We start from the raw sequence: 21799 nt of genomic DNA on the forward strand, positions 1-21799 counted from the left end.
GGAACAAAAATATTTTTCGAAAGCAATAAAAAGTAATAACACATAACAAAGATCATTTAGAAAAAAAATAGCTCAACTTGTAATAATCTATTTATATGCATAGAAATAATGCATAAAAAGCACATAATTAAAATTGCGCGACATGAGAGCTGACATACAAAAAAGCAAAAGACATGCAATATGGCAAAAAAAAAAAAAAAAAGAAGAAGGAAAAGAGAAGGGGATAAAAAAGAAAAGAAACAAAGTTTAATGCTGTAAATAATACAATTAGATACTTTCAAATTTTTTCTGCTACTTTTGTAAAAATCAAGAACATCTAAGGCAGAAGATCTTTAGAAAGCAATAAAAATTCAAAACCCATAGTAAAGAAAATTTAGCAAAAAAAGGGGAAAAAGTCGCAGGTTGTAATAACCTGTTTATATGCATAGAAATAATACAGAAAGAAATTAAATTCCATTTTAAATAGATTTCATTTTTGTTTCTATTCGTAGTTTTGACTTTTTACCTCCAATTTATAACTGAATTTTACATTTAAAACATCAAAATACAAACACTTTCTAAATTGAAATAATGGACCTGATATCCATTAGATCTGTTCGTTTAGATCTTTCATTGCATTCAATGAATTTTGTTAAATGAAATGATATTGATTCTTAAAGAGCGTATTAGGATTTCAAATATATAATTTTGAAATGTTTTATGAAATAAATAACTAAACTTTTCAATCAACTGCTGTTTCCTCTTTTGAGATATATTAAGAAAAAAAAGCATTCAGAAGTTTCTGATAATCCAGCGATAAAAGTTTCTTCTAATAATTCAATTAATTTACTAAAAGCGACCTGGTAAAGCGATTATTTTGAAATGTTCTGTTTCTCAACAAAATTTGATCATGAAATATATAATAAATATTTTTACGAGCCGTTTCCATTGTGTATTTGGTGTTAGCTATGACTTAAATATATAAAAATTCTGATTTCATTTCGTTAAAAGGATAGAAAACACGATGAAATCGCATTTATTGCATGCGTACAAGACTTCTAATTGTGCTTTGAAATAGAAATTATCATTGCGATTCCATTAAATCTTTAAACGCTAATTTAATAAAATAATCAATTTATTTGAGTAGCTACAAGTTAAAAGACTGGAACCCATTGAAATATGTCTTATATCTTATCGAATATTTTTTACTGTCAGTATTGATCATTAAAATTATCAATACTAAAAGAACGATTTCGCATCCAAATCAGTTGCACAGGTTTATAACTACATTGAATTAGTTTATTTGAAGAAAGTCAAAATGAAGATCAGTACATCAAATAGAAATTTACGAAAACCTTTGCCTTATTCTGTAAATACAGAATTTAGGCTTATTTACGTTCTCTTTTCTTTTGTTGGCATTAATGTCGCAGATCATGGCAAAGTTGATAATTGCAGTCTCAATGAAAAGAAATTCAGAAGGCCTTTAACCAAACAAACAGCAGCAGGCTTCAAAATTTTCATTTTTATAGCTTATTTCCTAAAAGTTTTAATTGATCTTATCATTTTTCTGTACGCTGAAGATAAAACAAATGAATTCAGCCTATTCATCCAAGAATTTATCAAAGTATACTTATATATATTATTGTACAAGATGAGACGGCGCATTTCAAAGATGACAAATGATTTCAACGAATTGTTGAAAAAGTTGCCCAGGTGCGAAATCAGATGGGAAAATTACTTCGTCATTTTGCTCTTGATATTCTCTGTGTTAAAAGAAATTGCTTCAATTGCTGTTGTTATTTATTTCGGCTTCATTAGAAAAAAAGTTGAGAAATTCTACTTGAAAATAATCTCGCCAACCGAATTCGCCAAATTTCTACCACCTTATTTCCCGTATATTGCAGAAGCTATTGAACTGTTTTCTTTTACCACACTGCATATCACATTTTGTCTGTTTGTCACTTATTATCTCCTTTGTTGCAAAAGCTTTCGAGTAATACTTCAACATTTAATCGAACAGTTAAAGGGAACTCTTCGTTCTGAAGATTTCCCCAAATGCGTCAGAACATATGAAGAGATCTTGAAGATCTTGAACATCTTTGACGAAAGTTTTTCGTCTTGCGCTTTTCTTACTATTCTCGTAACTATGACCTCTTTATTTATAGAAGGATATAGAATGGCATTTTCTTCTTATTTAAAAGAGTATTTTAATGTCAACATGGTCGCATCTGTGTTCATCCATCTGGCGCTTCATTTGGCATTTATAGCGTCTGTCTCACTTACAAATGAAACATCTTACATAACAGAAAGCAGCTTGGAAAGTTACTTATATGCTTGCGGTCATGATAGTTTTAAACTGCCGAAATTTAAAGTGAGTTGTTTGAAGAACTCGTTAACTTTGTGGAAAATATATACATTGGACAGGTCTTTTGCTATCACCAGTCTCGGTGCCTTGCTGACATATGGCATTTTATTGGGCACTTTGGGAAAATGAATGCACCAATCATAGAGAAACGTTGCCGAATGGGAACACGCCTGAATGTTCAGTAATAATAAGGAAGATATCTTAATTAATTTAACTTTTTGTAAAATAGATTTTCAAAATAATATTGCAAAAAACATATCATTAAATGTGTTTAGGAAAGTCAGTTTTCCTAACTTTCAATTTATAAAAAATTAAAACAAAAGCATAATCTGGCACAGAAATCGATTCCTACTCACAATGTATGAACCCAAGTATGATATTTTCTACGCATTGTTCCATTTCATTTTTCTCCTTTCTTTCTTAATATATGATTCAAAACGATGTTCATTGTCTGAAAATGGATGTTTCAAATTTTACTAACCGCTTTTGACAAGCAGCTTGCTCGACAAAATGATTGACTTTTTAGGCTATTAAAAGATTAATATGGAATTGGTTTTTAAGAATTTCAGTTTTTTTTATATGACTTTACAATCTTGACTTACAAGATAATACAATAACCTTTTTGAGGAATTAATAGTTTTTTAAGTCATCTATTTCTATTAAGTAAGTCGTAACGAGTATTCATAGTGATGGTTAAGCCTATTTTCATTCTCGATTATTAAATTTTCCCCATTAATACTTATTTCTTAATTTCTTTTACATCTTCTACCTGAATGAAATGTTTGACACGGCGAGCAGCATTTATAATATAACAATTTTATTTAATAAGCGAAGTGTTGAATTAAGTGCATCTGTAAAACCGCTGAATAAAACAGTCTGCTGAACTTTCCTGTATCGATATGTTTACATTTCATTGCTGCCATTCCGTAATAAGTAATAAGAGCGATTGCAGTGCTAAATTTTTTTCAGTGTTAAATCCTTATTGCGTCACTAGCATGGAATAAATATAATAAATCATCAACACAAATGCTCAAAAAATCAATATCCAAGCGTATGAGAAAGTGTGTAAAATTTTATTTCCAAATTCTGCCTTTTCAAACAGGAAATAAATCTAATTGTAGAAGTCTTAAGCCTAATTCACTGAATTTTTAAATTTTTGCACCGCCATATTTGAATTTTAATGACAACCTAAATAATGTTTTGTTAAAACTCATATTCTACTGCATAGTATTTTCAGAAAATTTCAGTGAGTAATTTCTTAGATTAGTCAGAAATTTATACAATCTAAGTTGGTTACTTTTGCACTAAAAAAATCAATCATTTGATTTACTTGCCTCCAAAATCTTTTAATTTCGTAAGGGAATTTTAATGATAAAAGCAATTACTTTTCACTTTTTATACTAATATTGTATGTAAGGATTCTTTAAAAAGCTATTTCTATATCCCTAAATAATACAATATTTGAATAATTCGAAAATGTGACCTAGTTTTCATTTCTCTTCCATGTTCAATAACATCCAATGAAATTTTATTAAAATAAAACCACTTGCAAAGAACAGTTTGATAATGATTTATGTTTATATCATTATCTGCAATTAAAGAACAAAATAATGAAAAAGGCTTAATATTTCAGCATTGTCAAAATAATGTCAATAATCAAAAAGTTGTTATGTTCCAATACTATCAAAATAATGTCAACTAAGAAAACTTTTTTTAAATCCAAATGTTATTAAAGTAACGTCAAGTATATCTAAAGTTTTGTTTTAAGTAACATCATCGAAGAATGTTTAAATGATCCTATTTCATCGATTTCCGTACCTTCCTATTTTTATATTTATTTTCTGAAAACGTATCTGGATGTTTAGGATCCTTTATCCTATTGTTAAATAGTAATGCTACTTACCGCAGATGTAACTATTTTTATGAGACAGAACTATTTTGTCAGAATGTTTTCTGTTTCTGTCTAGTTTAGTTCAGTTTCAAATTAAGCCCTTAAATTACAAGATTATTTACATTTTCAATTACCTGATACATTTTATGATGAGCATTTATTTCCATAAAAATGTATAAGATATCGGATATTTAAGGTGTTTGAAATAGTTCTTTCTTTCAAATTAATTTCTTCCTTGATTTAGATTTAAATCTCAAAATGTCTTTAATTCGATATACGAACCAAAAAAATAATTTATGTGCGGAGTGATTAAGAAAACAAAAAAATTATTTGTATTCAGAGTGATTGAAAAATAAAAAAAAATCATTAAATCATTTGTATGCAGAGTGATTAAGAAATCAAAAAAATCCTTTATTTTCAGAATGATTAAGAAATCACGACATACTTATTAGAGTATACGATCAATGAATTTGAAAATAAATTTAAGAACATCAAGAAATGAGTTTTTTCTAACTGCATTATGTTTCATATTTAAAAAACAGTAATGCAATTCTTTCATGAAACTACACTTCGTATCAGTTTATTAAACTTGAGGAGAATGGCAAAGGCCCCACGAAATTATTAAACAAAAGAGGGGGTTTCAGCAAAATGTAGTTGACTTCTAAAATTCTTTGGACGTATTTTCATTTCGGAGGTTAGCAAAGATTCCTTGTGGCCCTTGAAGGCTTTCCAGTTCACTCCGTCAGCATGGCTTTCGTGTGGGCCCCGGTGGTACAACCCATTCAAATTAGAGTCGTGGCATGCGTTGTACCACCAACCGCCCTTATACGACAAAGCACAGTGATGGTCTTTGTGACTGTCGTTGTCTTGGTCCTTTGTGGAAAACTTCTGATTATCATGCTTCACATTCATGGAATCTCCTGAAAAATAAGGTAATAACTTAATCACGAACAAAACTCCGATTGGCAGTCAGTCCGTTTTCTATTGCATTGCGCGTTTTTAGCAGTTAAGTATGTTTATTTTTACTATTACAGATTTTTTTATTATATCATATTATTCGCAAGCAACATATAATATCAGTTTCCTTTGTTTGAAAAATATTTGAACATATTTGCAAACATCTCATCTAAATAGTAATTTTCAAAAATTACGCAGTCAGAGGGTTAATGTGTATTTAAAAAAATCTCCTCTAGTAAATATGAATTAAAATTCATTCTTCCGTTCACGAATCTCCTAAAAAAACACAATAAGTTAATAACTGAATCACGAACAAAACTTCGATTTTATTATTGTACTTGGTGCGAATTAAAAAAAAACTTCTCATTCAAAAATGTAATGAAATTAATTCATTTTACATTAAATATAAAATAAAAATACAAATTTGCTTGTCATTAGCTCTTTGTCGCCTTACAAAGTGCTGAGACGTTTTTATTAGAACAAAAATGCCATCAAGTATTCTTAGTACGCACACGAATAATGGATTCTGTAGATTATTTATCAAATAATTCTTGTCTGAAAACACGCTAGAATTGGGAATTTATAGATCAATTATTCATTCAATCCTTTGGAAATATCTTCCTTGTTTCAAGTAACATTACTTGAAACAACAAGTAAGTTATTGTTATTAGAATATATTAAGAACTATTATTAAAAAAAATTATCAGAATATCATTATTTTTTCAGAAATATACAGTGCATACCGCATAACTTAACAAACTTCAAGACCTTTCGTTGTTATTGCGTAATACTCCGACCTAGCCAGAGGCCATGCGGGAAACTTGAAGGGGCCGCCGAAGAGCAACCCCACCTACCATGAAGGAACAAACTACGCATGATGGCATTGGACCTTTTGCAAACGATAAAAAAACCCCTCTAGAGAACTTTTCATTGATGCAGGAATCATTCTGTTCTTTTTCATTCACATATTTCCTCAGATTAAGCACATTATATTTCTTGCGCATGCGCAAAAGTAAAGCCCTGGAAGAATCTTTCGTGAAAGTAACCTCGTCTGAATAACAATAAGATGCATGGTCTGAATGAAATATTTTCCAAATTTCTTTTTCGATAGGGAAATTTGCAAAAGATCTGAAAATGAAATTGGAATTCAACTAACTATCTAGTCTTTGGACTTACTGAAGTCACTTCATGACCACAATGTACACATCGAATATACAGTCTCAATATAATTTTGAATACATTGTACATTTTTCCATTTTAAAATTTATAAATAAAAATTTATAAATTAAAATTAAATTTATAAATTAAAAATAAAATATTCATCATTGATCTAATATAACAAACAAGTTCTCACTGAAATACGCGTAAATTTCACATAATTGTTTCGAAATGAGTTTTAACAGTATTTGTGCATTTGTATTCTCAATCGCACTAATAATTAATATAATTCTGGAACTTATCATGTTATGCAAGATGAATTTGTTTATTTCGTGTTTCCTCTAGTAACTATCCTTTGCCTGTGACAAAAATAACTCAAAGTATAAATAACTTCAGCTAGATGGATGAAATTTGGTAACGGATCTCTACACCAGATTTATAAATATCTCAAATTTTGAGCAAAATATGTTCAGAGGATGTCTGTTTGTCCGGTTGTTCAAATATAAGTTGACGTAATAGTTACAAAACGAACATAACCAGATGCATAATATTCAGTAAACAAATTTAAGATCTATTGTGTAGTCACCTGTCAAATTTTGAACCCAACCCAACCACGAGTTGACTATCTTTCTGTTTGTTCTATCAGAAACATGCAAACACAAAAACTCAAAAACCTAATGACTGAAATATATCAAATTTGATACCAGGTTTTGCGACTTTAAAGGTAGTTTTATGTTAAATTATTGTTTTAGTCATTTGAGAGGAACGCGTCTGAAACACAAATTCGATTTTTGATCGCATGCAAAGGATTAATCGCCAAAACAATCGCCAAGGATCACACGATAAATTCAGCAAAAATACTAAATTCACGCTATATGTTAATATTTCGTCTACTGGGATAACATATTTATTCAAAAGTATGCCAGAAGGTTTTAGGAAGACCAATACTCCTGGTTTGTTGAAATTCCAATTTACCTGCATTGCCACTGTAGTCCTTGATATTTATTGCGTACTTGCTTCTTTCATCGTCTATCCAGAAGATATCATAGAGCGCGTATCTTTTTTCCCCATCAACGGCTTGGAAATCGAAACGAATCGAGTAGAGGCGCTGATTGGTCAGAGCATATATGTTGTCATTTCCTGAAAGACGGTTTATAAGTCACAACAAACATTTCACCTTATATAAGTAAGCAGTTAGGTATAATAAAAATTGTAAATGCAATGGAATCAAGTCATTAAACGTTACAGTCACATGATTAATCTTGGCGCATGCATTGACAGGATAACACGCCTGGTGGTAAGGTCTCGGCTTATCAACCGGAAGGTTTCCGGTTCGACACAATTCTATCAAAGAAAGAAACACCGTGTAAGCGGGTTTAATAAATCTTAAATCCGTTGGGGCCAAACATCCTCCAACTGGTATAGTGCGGAAGTTTGTAGAGGGAGATGCCAGCCTCATCATCTGACCGGAGTTCAGAATTACGTGGACCTTCTCAAAATAGCACCAGTGTTACATTAACGAGACTGAACTACTAGGATATCACATCCGTTTCCATATGAAAAGAAGAAAAGTGGATCCCAATATTAAATTGGCCTCGCAAATTTTATAGAAAATCTGCGATCATGAATTAATTCTTTCTTTTCTGGTCCCGGATCTGAAATTATTTTGTTAAATAAAATACGCGAACTTGCTACGGAATCATTAATTAATAGTAATCTTTGTAGAGATTATATAAATATATATATATATATATATATATATATATATATATATATATATATATATATATATATATATATATATATATATATATATATATATATATATATATATATATATATATATATATCCCAGCTTCACTGCAAAGTTGTTTCCTTCGTAGGAAAGACTCCATTGGGAGCCAGATCAATCGGATATCTATCGAAAGCCAGAGCAATGACAACGGCTTGGCGAAAAACTTGACGACTATTTGGCGATTTTGGATAACAAAATAGGTGACATTGGAATCTTCGAGAATTTTTGATGATATGACCATTAGGATAACAGTTATGCTTGGTTATTCAAGAACACTCTGTGTCCTGCTTCGAAAATTATAAAAGGCCTTAAATCCACGCTGATAGTGGTCTACTGAGTGTCAGTCGAGTCAACGAAGAATTATTTTGTCCAGGTAAGTGTCAGCGCTGAGTGGGGCTCAAGCGATTGGGAACTGATCCGTGCGCTGGGGTTTGGAGACAAGTATTGACGCATGATTGAGTCATATGTGGAGTAGCCAAGCGTGAAATAGCAGGCGTTTGGAGAGAATTTAGTTAATAGCTGAGTGGATTCTCTCCTCCTGCTGAGAAGGAGCCTGGCCACTTTGTGTGCTGTGGTTGTTGTTTATTACAAATTACTAATTGAGGGCTAGTGTTTGTTTTAAGTGTGCTGTTGTGTACACGTCAATCCAAATACTCACTATGCCAATGTCTATCTGTAATTCTTTATCTAATAAAAATGAAAACTTATTTTTTATCACTTTCTACAAAATTTACTTTGCGATAATTTGTATTGCGTTCGACGAGTGCATGCGTCATTACTTGATTTTAAAAAGGGGGACTTGAGAGACTCTAAAAAATAAATTCTTCGGTTTCCTGGTTAAGAAACACATATAAGGTATTTCTTTCTTTAAAATATTACTGATGTGAAAAATGAATATAATCCACGTATATGTAATGCCTCAAGCAAAATATACAAAATATAGGATCAGTTTCGTATTCTGATATTATAGTTATTACATATCTTTGCTTCTTTTTTATATATATAAACTCATAATTTTAAAAATAATAATAAATTATTTCTTAAACATATGACTATATATTTCTATCACTTACTGGACCTTATTTTTTTTAACCAAAAGGTTTAACTTACCTAAAAAGATTAACTTACCTAACCAGAAATCCTTAGCTACATCACCAAACCCTTGTTTGTAGCTGGCCCAGTCTTTGAAAAAAAACTCTTTTGGTCTGTCGAAATCCCCTCTCCTTTGTATCATCTGCACATAAGAAGAAAATGAGAATAGTTTATTGACTTATTGAGAGAAATAGTTTATTAACTTATTAAGAGAAATAGTTTATTAACTCATTGATCGTTTTGAAATGAGCTTTTTCGAAAGCAAAACTGAAGTGCCCTTCGTTGAGAGTACTTACGATATAAATCGAATGTAATGAAGAAAAATATTAAAAATTGAAATCTGCCATCGCAAATTTCAAATTATCATGTGAGAACATCACTATTCTTTTAAAGTCATGTGGTATCAATCCGGCAGAAAAACAACATCATGTTCTCAAATGTCTCATATTTCGCAATTACCAACATTGGGAAAAGCGATTATTTTTTAATCATCTGAAAATCTTTCGAGCTCCAATTTTTTTTTCTATCTAAAAAATTTAACTGATGACAAAAAGCACGCATTATAATGTGATCAGAAATTTAAGAAAAAATAGAATTAAAAAATTAAGAATTAAAAAAATTATATATGCTTATAACTTTACCTCTGATACATCCCCTTTGCTGTTAAGTTTCAGTCTCCCTTTCTTCTCTCTAATTTCTCACGACACTGACCTTTATTGGGCAGACCGGTTAATCGGGTACATGGCGGATATTCGCATCAATTTGCGAGTTTTGGCTGGAGATAAGTCTCCAAATGTGATCATTCATCCTTTTCGAATAATCCTAAAAGCAAAAAATTGATGCCACAAAAGTGAGAAATCGCTCATTTTCTCCCTATGTATTTCGAGGCTTCAAAAACCACAACAGCATTATGTTCTCACATGCTTAGAACGTCTGTGTTTTTCTTTCAGTGAATCATCATCCAGCCGAATTGAAGAATAAATCATGAGTTAGCAAGAAACACATGAGTAGAAAATTTTTACGTTTCTTCTATACAGTCAAGCAGACACAAAACGTTATAATAAATTATTTTGGTACGTGCAAATTAAAGTTGTTTTGTGGATGATGTTAAGAACTAGCGCGGAGTCTGAGTAAAAGTGAATGTTCGATCATATATTTTTTGTTGAAATTCTCTGTATTTTGTATACAATATCTATTCTCAATATTCAATGGTGTTTGGAAATTGGTTAAAAATTAAATTTTAACTGATGGCAAAAAGCACGCAGGATAATGTGATTGGAAAACCAGAACGGCTAGGTGTAGAAAATTTTACCACAGTAGTAATCGAAATGGTATCGTCCGATATAGAATTTATAAGATGCTGTGCCGTAATTAACCATAAAAACTAAATGACCAGACCGCCGCAACAGCAACATTGGCAAGAACTGTGGTTGAGTCCTAAGGGCCGTGTCCGGCCACGGTACAACCCTCCCCGAAGGGTGTACTTCCCGTCATCGATGGGAGGAGTCAGATCCTCCATCTATTAGTGTACCCTCCAGGGTGGCGAGATCCAACCACCATGCCGGAAGCATCTCATCCTCATTTCGAGGTGCCCCCCCCCGGTAGGTACGATTTTGAGGTAAAAAAAAATGCTATCACTTTTCTAAAAGTTCACAATTGCGCAATACAGTAGTTATGTGATCATTCCAAACCAGTTTAAACTGAATTTTCGCAAAAAAAAAAAAAAAAAAAAAAAAAAAAAAACACCTGGATTCTAGATAAAGTTTTGGAGCTCGAACGATTTTGAGAGGGGGGGGGGAGGGGACACGGTTTTTTTTCTAAATAACGAAGCCTGCGTAATCTGATAGTCACGTGACTGTTTAATACCGGTTAAACTGGTTTCGATTGATTTTCATATGGCCAAAAACTACCGCTTTTCTAACTGTTGGTGATTGCGAAATATGAGTCATTAGAGAACATGCTATTTTTTTCCCATCGGACTGATACCACGTGATTTAAAAAATATTTTTCTCTCATGATATCTTGAAATTTGCGAAACCAGACTTCATTTTACTTTCTTGTTTGAATGCTCATGCTCTCAAATTAGGAATCATGCGTTCATGTTTGGATAACTGCTACAAAATCTTGAATTCATATGCACCTTCCCACAATTTATAAAAATGTACGATGGGAATTAAAATATTCATCAAACCACACATTAGAAATGTTGTCTATAAAATGTTTTTTAATAATTAATGTTCTTTCTTAAAAAATTTTCCTTTTGTTTTTATAAAAACGTCTTTCGAAAGGAATACCAAGTGTTTATCTTTGAAACTATTCAGTGTTTCGGACATGAAAGGACTCGCAATGCTTGAATGTTTTGGAACCACTAGCTCATTCAAGTAATGTTTCACTCATTTTCAACCTATGCAGTTATGGCCTGCTTTTGTACTTTTTAATTCCTCTACACGTTTGCGCATTGAATTCTGAATCACTTTACATTATGTCATATACGAATTCATTATAAACTCCTCACTACAGGAAAAAATTTTGCAAAAATTATGAACTACGAAAGGTATTAATCAAAGCTATTTATTAATATAAAGAAAATATGATTTACAGATAACTAACGAATAGATGAAATTTTATAAACTTCAAAAATGATTCAATAGTTTAGTTGAGCTTACATTTTAAATATTTTTGCCATGGAAACGCAATTGAATTACTGAAATCAATAGTTATAATGAAAGACAATGCAATACATAAAAACTGCAACAAATACTACGATTTTTCCTTTATAAAAACGGGATAATATCTTTGGAAAGATCTGAGTTGCGTGATTTCAACAAATCAAAATATTACTGAAACGAAGCTATACTCTATGTAGTACTTAATTTTTTTTTAAATAATTCATTCGGAAAATCTCATTAAATATTTTTGAAAGAGACTTATTATTTTTAAGCTGACATGTTCCAAATTCATTTTTATTATGGAATATTTTTGATAAAGGAACTGTTATTCTGATGAGAATTCATTGCAAAAGAGAAGCTCTTTATTGTTAGACGCAGGTTATTTCAGATATTCAAGAACGCTAATTCATTTACCTCTGACTGTACGCAGAATGGATATGTCATGGTAAATGGATTCATCCTTTGATTATACAAAATCACCACTAGGTAAATGTGAGAAATTATTGAATATTTATCAAATTTAACTATTAATTATAAATTTTCACACTCGTATAACGAGGTCTTAATTCGAAAAAAATGAATGTTTTCGAATAACACTTAAAATTTTGTTGTTAAGAATTAGAAGAACTTACAATATAGTTTCAATTTAGAAAATTAAATAAAAGTAGCACTTTTGTATTTTACTTTCATTAAAAGGTAATGAAAGTACAAAATAAACGAATTTTGGTAAATTTATGGATTTTTATAACATTCCCCATTAAAAGTTGGGAATTTTATAAATTAAACGATAAATTTAAGAAATAATAGTTTATCGAATTTACCATGTTTTACATTTATCATAAAAGTTATAACTTATTCAGTGTGCAAAAGAAATATTTTATCATGAATATTCTTACAATTAAGAATGAATATATAATAATGAAACAGACTAAGCTTATCTTTTTCACATTTGTTCAATTCCTAGGCAAAAAAATTACATCTCCTTTGGGGGAAATCGGTCTAATTTTCTAAAGGTCCACCCTATTTAGGATACAATATTCTTGATCTGTTATTGACAAGTTAAAAATCAAATGCTTTTGATTGTTGGGTCTGTACTAGATATGGTGCCATGTAATAATCCCCATCAACGTAGCAACCATTCATATTTGGTTGTGATTTCGTTAATATAGATAAAGGCATATGTTGTAAATCCGTTAACACTTATAGAAGCAGATATTTTAAGGTTATTTTATTAATATTTACAAAAAATCATTTGCAGCTGTAATTGTAACTGTAACTTTTTGGTTCTGTTACTTTTATCTATATTTTTTAATCGTTGTTCTTTTTAATAAATTGTTTGTTTATTTTTATTCGTTCTTCTGAACTTTATTAAATCAAACTATACATTAATGAAATTATTAAATTTTGAAATTTCTAAGTTATTTAAATTCAACTTAAAAATAATTTAATTAATTTTAAATTTATAAATGTGAAAAGAAAAAACTTGCTCCTATCTAAAAATAAACTAATAAGCAACCATTTTTAAATAAATTACAATTTCTTACTGTCCATCCTCCTCCGTCCGTGTCCATGTCACAATACACTTCCAGTGGCCTACCATTGGTCAGTCTGCTCCTCGGCCAGATAGTGAAGATACCACTATTGTTGCGACCACTACTAAGCACCTCCTCGCAATCCATTGGTCGGAATTCTGTTTTATTTGGTAGTTTTGGGCCTTTAGAGAAGAAAAAAAAAATATAAACGTGGTCGCATATTTACTAGTTTTTGTAAGTTTAATTGATTTGATATTAAAAAAATTAAAAGCCTTGCAGCTAAAAAATTTTATCAACATAAAACATAATGTTATGTTTTCAAAATTTCATCATTTAATATACTGCAAAAGGAATAAAAGGCTCTAAAGTACAAATGAGCGTCTGTTTTAGATCAGGCCGAAATATTGAAACCGAGTAATTGAATACCGAGTAATTGAAAGAATTATATATGTTATTAATTTGTATTCATAACATCCGTTGCTATTGGATGATCGTAAATAATCTTTCATTAATTAAATTTTACAAAATAAAAAGAATATATATATATATATATATATATATACTAATTCAAATTCAAATTTTGTTTTTGATCTTAATTACAAATTATTATTATATATTTATATATGTAATACATTTTTATATGCAGAATTTCAGAATTTATTAATCCAGAATGGCAACACTTTATATAAATAGTGGATGCTGTGACGTTATAGAAAGTGCTGGAAAATAAAAGATATTCAGTCAGCTGAATTATTAATGACTGGAATACATAATATTCAATTAATATTATACAATACGTAAAGTAAAACGAAAATTCTAACTGAAAAACTCAACAAGCTTAGATAACTCAAATTTTGTTTTTGGTTTTGATTCCAAATTATTATTATATAAGTCAAAAAATTTACATTATTGATCCGTGAAAAGCAATACTGCATATTGGATTCTCATTGATGCCAAGCATAATGTGATTTTCTTTTCGTTCTTAATATCATTGCACCCTTAACGGCGCTTGTTTTATGATAATGTAGTTTTTTGCACCAGTTATATTTGGATTTGAAACCCCATATACAATAAACTCTAAACAATACCCCATATACTAAATCCAAAGTTCTGTTATGAAAACATCAGTCATGAATAACTGTGCAGTAAATGTTTTAATAACGAATCATCAAATTCCTAGCTACAGAAATGTGCTATTTAATAAGTCATAGTTGAATGTGTACCGTCCCTACTCTAAATAAACATTTGACTTGTTTTTTTTTTTTTTTCACCTTTTCAGTAATTTTATTTATTGCTTTTTCAAATTTACTTATCTTTAATGGGGCGAATCTTCTTTAATTGAATCAGTAAAGGATTGGGAGATTTCTCAGTGGCATTTAAGACTGGCGACGAGACCATTACCCCCCCCCATTGCTAATTCAATGTTCATTAAACAATGAATCTAAACTCAAAATAAAAATACGCAAAACACTAAAAAAAAAAAAAAATGGAAATTTCAAAGTACAAAAAATTAAAAGAAAATGTATATTTCGCCCAATTTATATAGATTACCTTTTATTATTTAAAATTAAATTATTACTCAGATTTCAGGTAAATATTACTCACAAGTGGGAAAGAAGATCTTTGCCTTTCCTATCATATCCACTGCTGCATCTAAATAAGACTCGGATCTTTCACTGTGATTACAATCATAAGTCTCATTTCCACGAGCTTGTAAAGCAATAACCGTAAGTAAAAAGAACGATTTAAGTGCCAGAAACCTGAAAAGGGGAAATTATCTGATCAATAATTTATAAATAACACTAAATAAACATCTTCACTTTGACATTTTTCTGAATAACTAAACTATGCAGTTTAAATGAGAGATTTCATTAAACCTGCGGAAGAGGATTCCATTGGCGGGAAATGAAATCCCAGCACAAAGAAGAAATTAGTTTAGAAGAAAATTTGGATAAAGATTTGTCTAAACAATAAATTTATATATTGAAAGTTTCAAGGGCGTAGGTTTGAATTTGCATTTATTCAAGCGCGCATGTATGGTTCCTTGTAAGTCGCCAGTTCCAAGCCAGTTGTGAGATGGAGTTCCAAGCCTTTTTTCAGATTAGACAAATCAGCAACGGACAGTATTTGTGTGGATGAAGTTGAAACAGTCGTTCAATGATGTCTCTTATGCAGTCGATGAGAGATAAATCTGGTGATTTTGAAGATCAATGCAACGTGTCGGTACTTTGTAAAGTAAGTTAGGTGACAATAGAGTTATGGTGACGAGCGTTATAACGTTAAAAACGTTCCTCTAGCATAATAGTCAAAAAGGACATCAAAACCATTTAATCAACGAACCAGTCTGATGTGCACATCTGCTGTTGAAAGATGAAGGATACATGATACATGAAGGAAAGATGAAGGAAGTAACAAGCAAAGTGACGGAACCGAAAAGTAAAGCGAAGAATACATTTTTCAATTTAGGACGGAATTTTTTTGTGCTTCTTTTGAATTTCAATTTCCAAAATTATGTCGAAAAAATGTCAAAATTTGTTCATTTTTAAATTTATTACAATTTTTAATGAATTTTCCAAAAAAAAAAAAAAATTCTTTGATGTGTACTTTTTAAAGTGCAAAGTATTTAAGCTACAGTAAATGTAATAAATTGATGATTCTGTATAATTATTCGTAATCACCAAGGAGTTTAGTGATGATTATGAATAGTCATCGGTAGTTATACATAATCACCAGATTAATCACATTTACCGTAACACATATATGCCACGTTTGGTAAATATTGGCTAAACAGCCTGTAAAACATCAACATATTCATAAACACACACGCAGTATCCTACTTTATTTGTAGATATAGAGGTTATTAACGCATTAAAATGAGATATTTACGACAGAATGCACATCTGCATTCCCATTAAGACTAATTATTAAAGTTTTAAAAAAATAACCAAAATTAAATAGAAGATATCATATTTCAGATATTTTATATTGGAAATATGATATTTTAATTCATGATAATTTAAAATAAAAATTACAATTACTAACGAAGGCTTAAATGAAAGTGTGTAATAAATAGATTCGGCTGTTCGGAAGGTTTAAATACAGAATCGAGAAACAACTTACATAGTGCAGGAAAACAAGTATCTTTTCTCAGCTACAAATGAAATGATCTGAAATCAGTAGTTGCTCTCCAGTTGTTAAAAACAGAGTACTTATGCTTTCAAATTGCTCTTTGGAAAATCCACCGTTGCGATTTCGGAAAAACCGGACCTATAGATTCGGAAGCAAAGCCTTATGCTATGCAATTGAAGAAGGAAGTGGAAGTAATCTGTCTCAAGCGGTCTCCGCAGAAAAACGATCCGTTAGGAAGTAGTGTTGCCGTGCGGAAGAAAGAGTTAATTTCGGAAGTTATTGTTCTTTGTGTTGAAGAGAAGTGGAAGAACCAAAACTTGAGGTTAAATCTATAAAGAAAAATGTTTATAAAAGCAAAATCAATGGTTAGAAATGCAATATGGTTCCGGTAACTTTCTGATTGCATACTTTTTAGTTCTGGGATATTTTTTATTGAATCAGAAAATTCTTTATGGAAAAAGCTTCCGATTTATTACGTAAATCATTGAATATATATATATATATATATATATATATATATATATATATATATATATATATATATATATATATATATATATATATATATATATATATATATATATATATATTTGTATTTAAAAAATCTCAATTTGAAGTGATCCTTATTTCTGGACTTTTTGCTTCAGTTCAGCCAACGTGTTTCTTAATGGGGTTGAATATTCAACAAGGACAGAAAATAACGAATCAGAGTGAAGCTTGCTTATTTATAAAACTGTTACCCTTCCGTATGCATCTCATTTATAAATGAAAATATGAAAAGAAATGAGAATTTTTGAATAAAAAAAAATGGGTAATGGTGTAAGAGAAATTTATCGAGGAATAAGATATTTTAAAAATATTTTAACTCCCAACCCCTCACCTATTTTATCTTCTTCAAAAGATGCGTGTAATTAACGCTATAGTTTTCTTGTTGCTAATGATTGTTTTTCTAAATCAATTTGCTGTGCAACGTAGTGGATTTTAATTATTACTCAATACAAAATATTTCGAATTCTTTATTATAAGCCATCTACCATTTTTATACTCAGAAATGAATCTGAAATTGAATCGCCGGCCAGTCATCCGAAACTTCCTCAATCCTAAAATGCGGATAATTGCTTGGCGGACGCTATTTTGACTTCTGAATACTTGGGATTATGACCGTGGAGTTTCATTTCCATTTTCACACGGCGCATTCCGTTAACTGCCATTATATGGATATAAAAGTTCGCCAAGCATTAATGAAGGATGCTTTACGAATAAGATGAAGTTTAAATATTTGCATTAATTAAAATTAATTAATTACATCAGAAAAATGACAATCTTCTCTGTAAAGGAGATCGGGCAGAGATGGCCAATATAATTGCCCTTTCTTCTCATGTTAAATATTTAATTCAATAATTTGGAAAATTTAATTATTCTTTCATTTATTCAGACGATTTTTTATTTTTCTTTATGCTAGGAAAATACTTAAGTGTCAAGAAAGGAAGACAGAATCCCAATTATTTCTATACAGTTAAAAAAGATATTTCGATATAAATGACAGCGGTACAAAAACATCTCAAATTACTTAGCAAAAAGAAATTATTTCTCCATCTTTTTTACCTTCTACTATCTATGAAAATCAAATCGCTATCTCTACTTTATGGTATAATAATAATAATTTTTAAAAAAATCTGATTATTTTAAACTGCGTATAAAATTTAAATTTTGTGTTTAGAAAAGAAAAATTCCATTTCTTATTGCTTTCCTATTGAAATTTATAAATGGTAAAAACATAATTGCTAATATACGATTTTTTTCAACTTTGTGATGCGAAATTTGATTCGTTGTCGGAGTTTTGAATAATGGCGCATGTTTTTAAGACGCACTCAGATAAGTCACCTTACTTCGAAAAGAACGAATTCGTGCAATTTTTGCTTAACCGAACTTCAAGCAAAACCGCGAAAACCTTAGTTCCATAACGTTCTATAATTAGTTGTATAATGTCATCTATTCGTATAAAGCAATGTAAGTACTTTCCTATTAATGGAACTCTTCATTATTAGTTAGCTGAAATGTTGAGGTTACACCGTTTTGGAAAAAAAAAATGTATGTTAAAAAATTCTCAAGGCTTTGGCGGTTTTGCTTGAAGTTCGGTTAAGCAAAAATTGCACGAAGAGGTGACTTCTCTGAGTGCGTCTTAAAAGCATGCGCCATTATTCAAAACTCCGACAGCGAATCAAATTTCGCATCACAAAGTTGAAAAAAATCGTATATTAGCAATTATGTTTTTACCTTTTATAAATTTCAATAGGAAAGCAATAAGAAATGGAATTTTTCTTTTCTAAACACAAAATTTAAATTTTATTACGCAGTTTAAAATAATTAGATTTTTTTTAAAAATTATTATTATTATACCATAAAGTAGAGATAGCCATTTGATTTTCATAGATAGTAGAAGGTAAAAAGGATGGAGAAATACATTTCTTTTTGCTAAGTAATTTGAGATGTTTTTAAGCATGTGGATTTTTTTTTACTATACATTCTTTAACTTTAAATTTGTCTTCGATTTAATTATTTTCAGGAGGAAGCATTTACTCGTAAATTGCAAACGTTTCTATCTGGCGTCGACTTCACATATGATGATAAAAATATGGCCATAAAATTTGTCCATTTGTTTCTGAAATGTGAACCTTTTGCGCAAGTATCAGTTGATACTGGAATGAAGTATCAATTCCTTGGACGAGGGGATTCCGTTAATTACGTCCAATTTGGCTTCGCCCGTGTGAGTCAACAGAAACATTTTTAAATAATAGCTAATTATAGCAGTATACCTGAAATATTACATTTATGTAAAGGATGTACCGGAATGACAGCAACATTGGAATTTGCCACCATTTGTGCAGCAAAGTGTTGGCAACCCTATTAAAAAACCCCATTTAACAGCTGATAATTTAGGATTAGTAAAAATAGAGAGCGCAAGATTTGAATTAAATAACAAAAACTCATTTTTTTCTTTTAGATTGTTATATTTTTATTGAATCGTGAAGTACACAGAATAGGGTTCTATATGGAATAACACATAGCGCAAATGGCCTCTACGGCTTTGCTGCACATGAGCACTCTTTAATCGAAATTTTCCATGAGCATTTTGCATAAATGTGGATGAATTTCGTTGATGCAGTGTTGAATTTTCTCCTTCAATGCCCGCGTGCTTGTGGGACTTTTGGTATAGACAATTGACTTCAAATAACCCAATAAAAAGAATTCCAATGATATTAAATCTAACAATCTAGGGGGCGAATTTCTTGTCAAAATACATCTCCTAATGTTTATTGCTGAAGCATTTGTTTCCTATTTTAACTTTATTACTAGTAGTTATTTGAAATTTAGTGAATATTTCCGATGTTGTGAGATCCATTGGCAAAATTCCTATTATCACATAGGGAAAACTAGTGAGGAAATGGTATTTACCATTTCGAAATCACCATATGGCCGTTATATTATTCATTTTCGCAGACGTTACTATACTTTATTTCGTACAGCATGAACGGATCGTTACGGTGGATCATTTTTTTGCACTTTGACATGTGTCTGTATTGTCATTTACAACCATTTGCTGCACAGCTCAAATTTCTATAGAAAGTCTCAAGTGGAAGTTGTCTTGCCTTTACATGACCTAAAGCTGATTCCTGGAGATTTCTTTCTCTTTACCACTAATAAAGAAACACTGGAAAAGATTTGATGCTTGCTTCAAAATTCGATTCATTAAAAAGCCTCGGGTGGAAGGTATTATACCGCAATGTGACCTAAATGACATTTGGGTGTTATGCAGAAAAGCGTTAATGAATTCATCACTGCTTGTAAAACAATCAGAAATTAGATCATGCTTTTGTAATATGTGCAACAGCATGACCCTGAATGAAATTGTTAATGCTTCCTTTCCTAAACCTCTCGGACGACGATTAACCCTATTTAAGATTACGTTAAATCAGCGATTGGTCGTTTCGGTGAGTTATGTCGAAAAGCGATTAGGAATTCACCACTGCTCGTAAAGCAATCAGCCTGCAAAGAAATTATTATCAATTATTATCAGCGTAATACAATTATCTACAACCTGTTCATGCAAGTCTCCCATGGTTTGTATTTTTAACTTCTCATGGTGTGTGTGAGAATCACATAAGAATTAACAGATAACAGCTATTTAAGTTATAGTTACTGACATAGTATTGTTATCAAAAGAATCACTCAAATACTAGAAGATTATAACCAAAATTATATCTACTCAAAATACATTTAAGAAATATATTCAATAATTATCTTATTGTCCTTCGCTACATTGGAGTATCCATTGACATCAAAGTTTTATGGAAATTCTTTGACCTTATCTTCATTTCTGTTGTATCCAGTGCTTCGTTTTGTCCTTTAAATGTGTACCAGCTGACTCCGTCTGCGGCACTTTCAAACATGCCCCTGCGATAAATACCATTCAAATTGGACAGATGACATTTCCCGTACCACCATCCACTTTTATATTTGAGGGCACAGTTCTTTGTACTGTTGTCATTGTCCTGGTCCTTAGTGCTGAAATACTGGTTGTTTTGTCTTTCATGCATGGAATCACCTAATAAATGAGAGAATAGTTTAAAATGGAATCTAACGTGTAGTAATTCAGAAATTTTATGCAGTTACTTATTCAAATGGCAATAAAGTCCCTGAGAATTTTCAGAACTTAATAACACTGTAATTGATTAATTTAAATTAAAATTAGAACTTAATTTGGAAGTATGGATTTTATATTGGAAAAGAAATTTCAAAGTATTATAACTAGCCATTTTTGGTGAGTATTTATTTCGAGAGGGTTCATAATTGCTAAACATTTCAATGAAATACTTTGTGTAGTTTGATCTTAATAGCTTCCTCAATAAAATACACGGTCTACCAATGAGTATTTGGGCACCTATGTAAATGATATCTGCGGTCCTGATCTACGTCACGCCTTCTGTACTTAAATATTTTGTAGGAAACAGTATTGGCATTAGAGTCTCATGCAGGATGCCTCAAAATTCAGAGCTCTCTGACTTCGAGAAAGGCGTAATTGTCGGATATCGTAGAAGTGGCGATCTTTAAGGTACATACCTAATGAGTTATATAAAACAATCCAAAATCGACAGTGGCTTTTGTGATTAAGAAGTGGAAGGTGAATGGTGATTGTCGGAATGTGCTTCGAGCCGGCAGACCCATGAAACT

At 30.7% G+C, this 21799-nt stretch overlaps 1 protein-coding gene across 1 annotated transcript; it reads right to left on the reverse strand.

The window, feature by feature from the left end:
* Positions 1-4625: 4625 nt before the first annotated feature.
* Positions 4626-16713, reverse strand: LOC129984269 (techylectin-like protein). The gene is made up of 6 exons (XM_056094113.1): positions 16559-16713; positions 15044-15198; positions 13451-13620; positions 9274-9379; positions 7326-7490; positions 4626-5155 (listed from the first exon to the last, which is right to left on the reverse strand). Coding segments are annotated over exons 1-6 (897 nt in total). The 5' UTR covers positions 16561-16713; the 3' UTR covers positions 4626-4856.
* Between the last annotated feature and the right edge of the window lie 5086 nt (positions 16714-21799).

This window comes from Argiope bruennichi, chromosome 9, assembly GCF_947563725.1.
Source record: "Argiope bruennichi chromosome 9, qqArgBrue1.1, whole genome shotgun sequence".
NCBI lineage: Eukaryota > Metazoa > Arthropoda > Arachnida > Araneae > Araneidae > Argiope > Argiope bruennichi.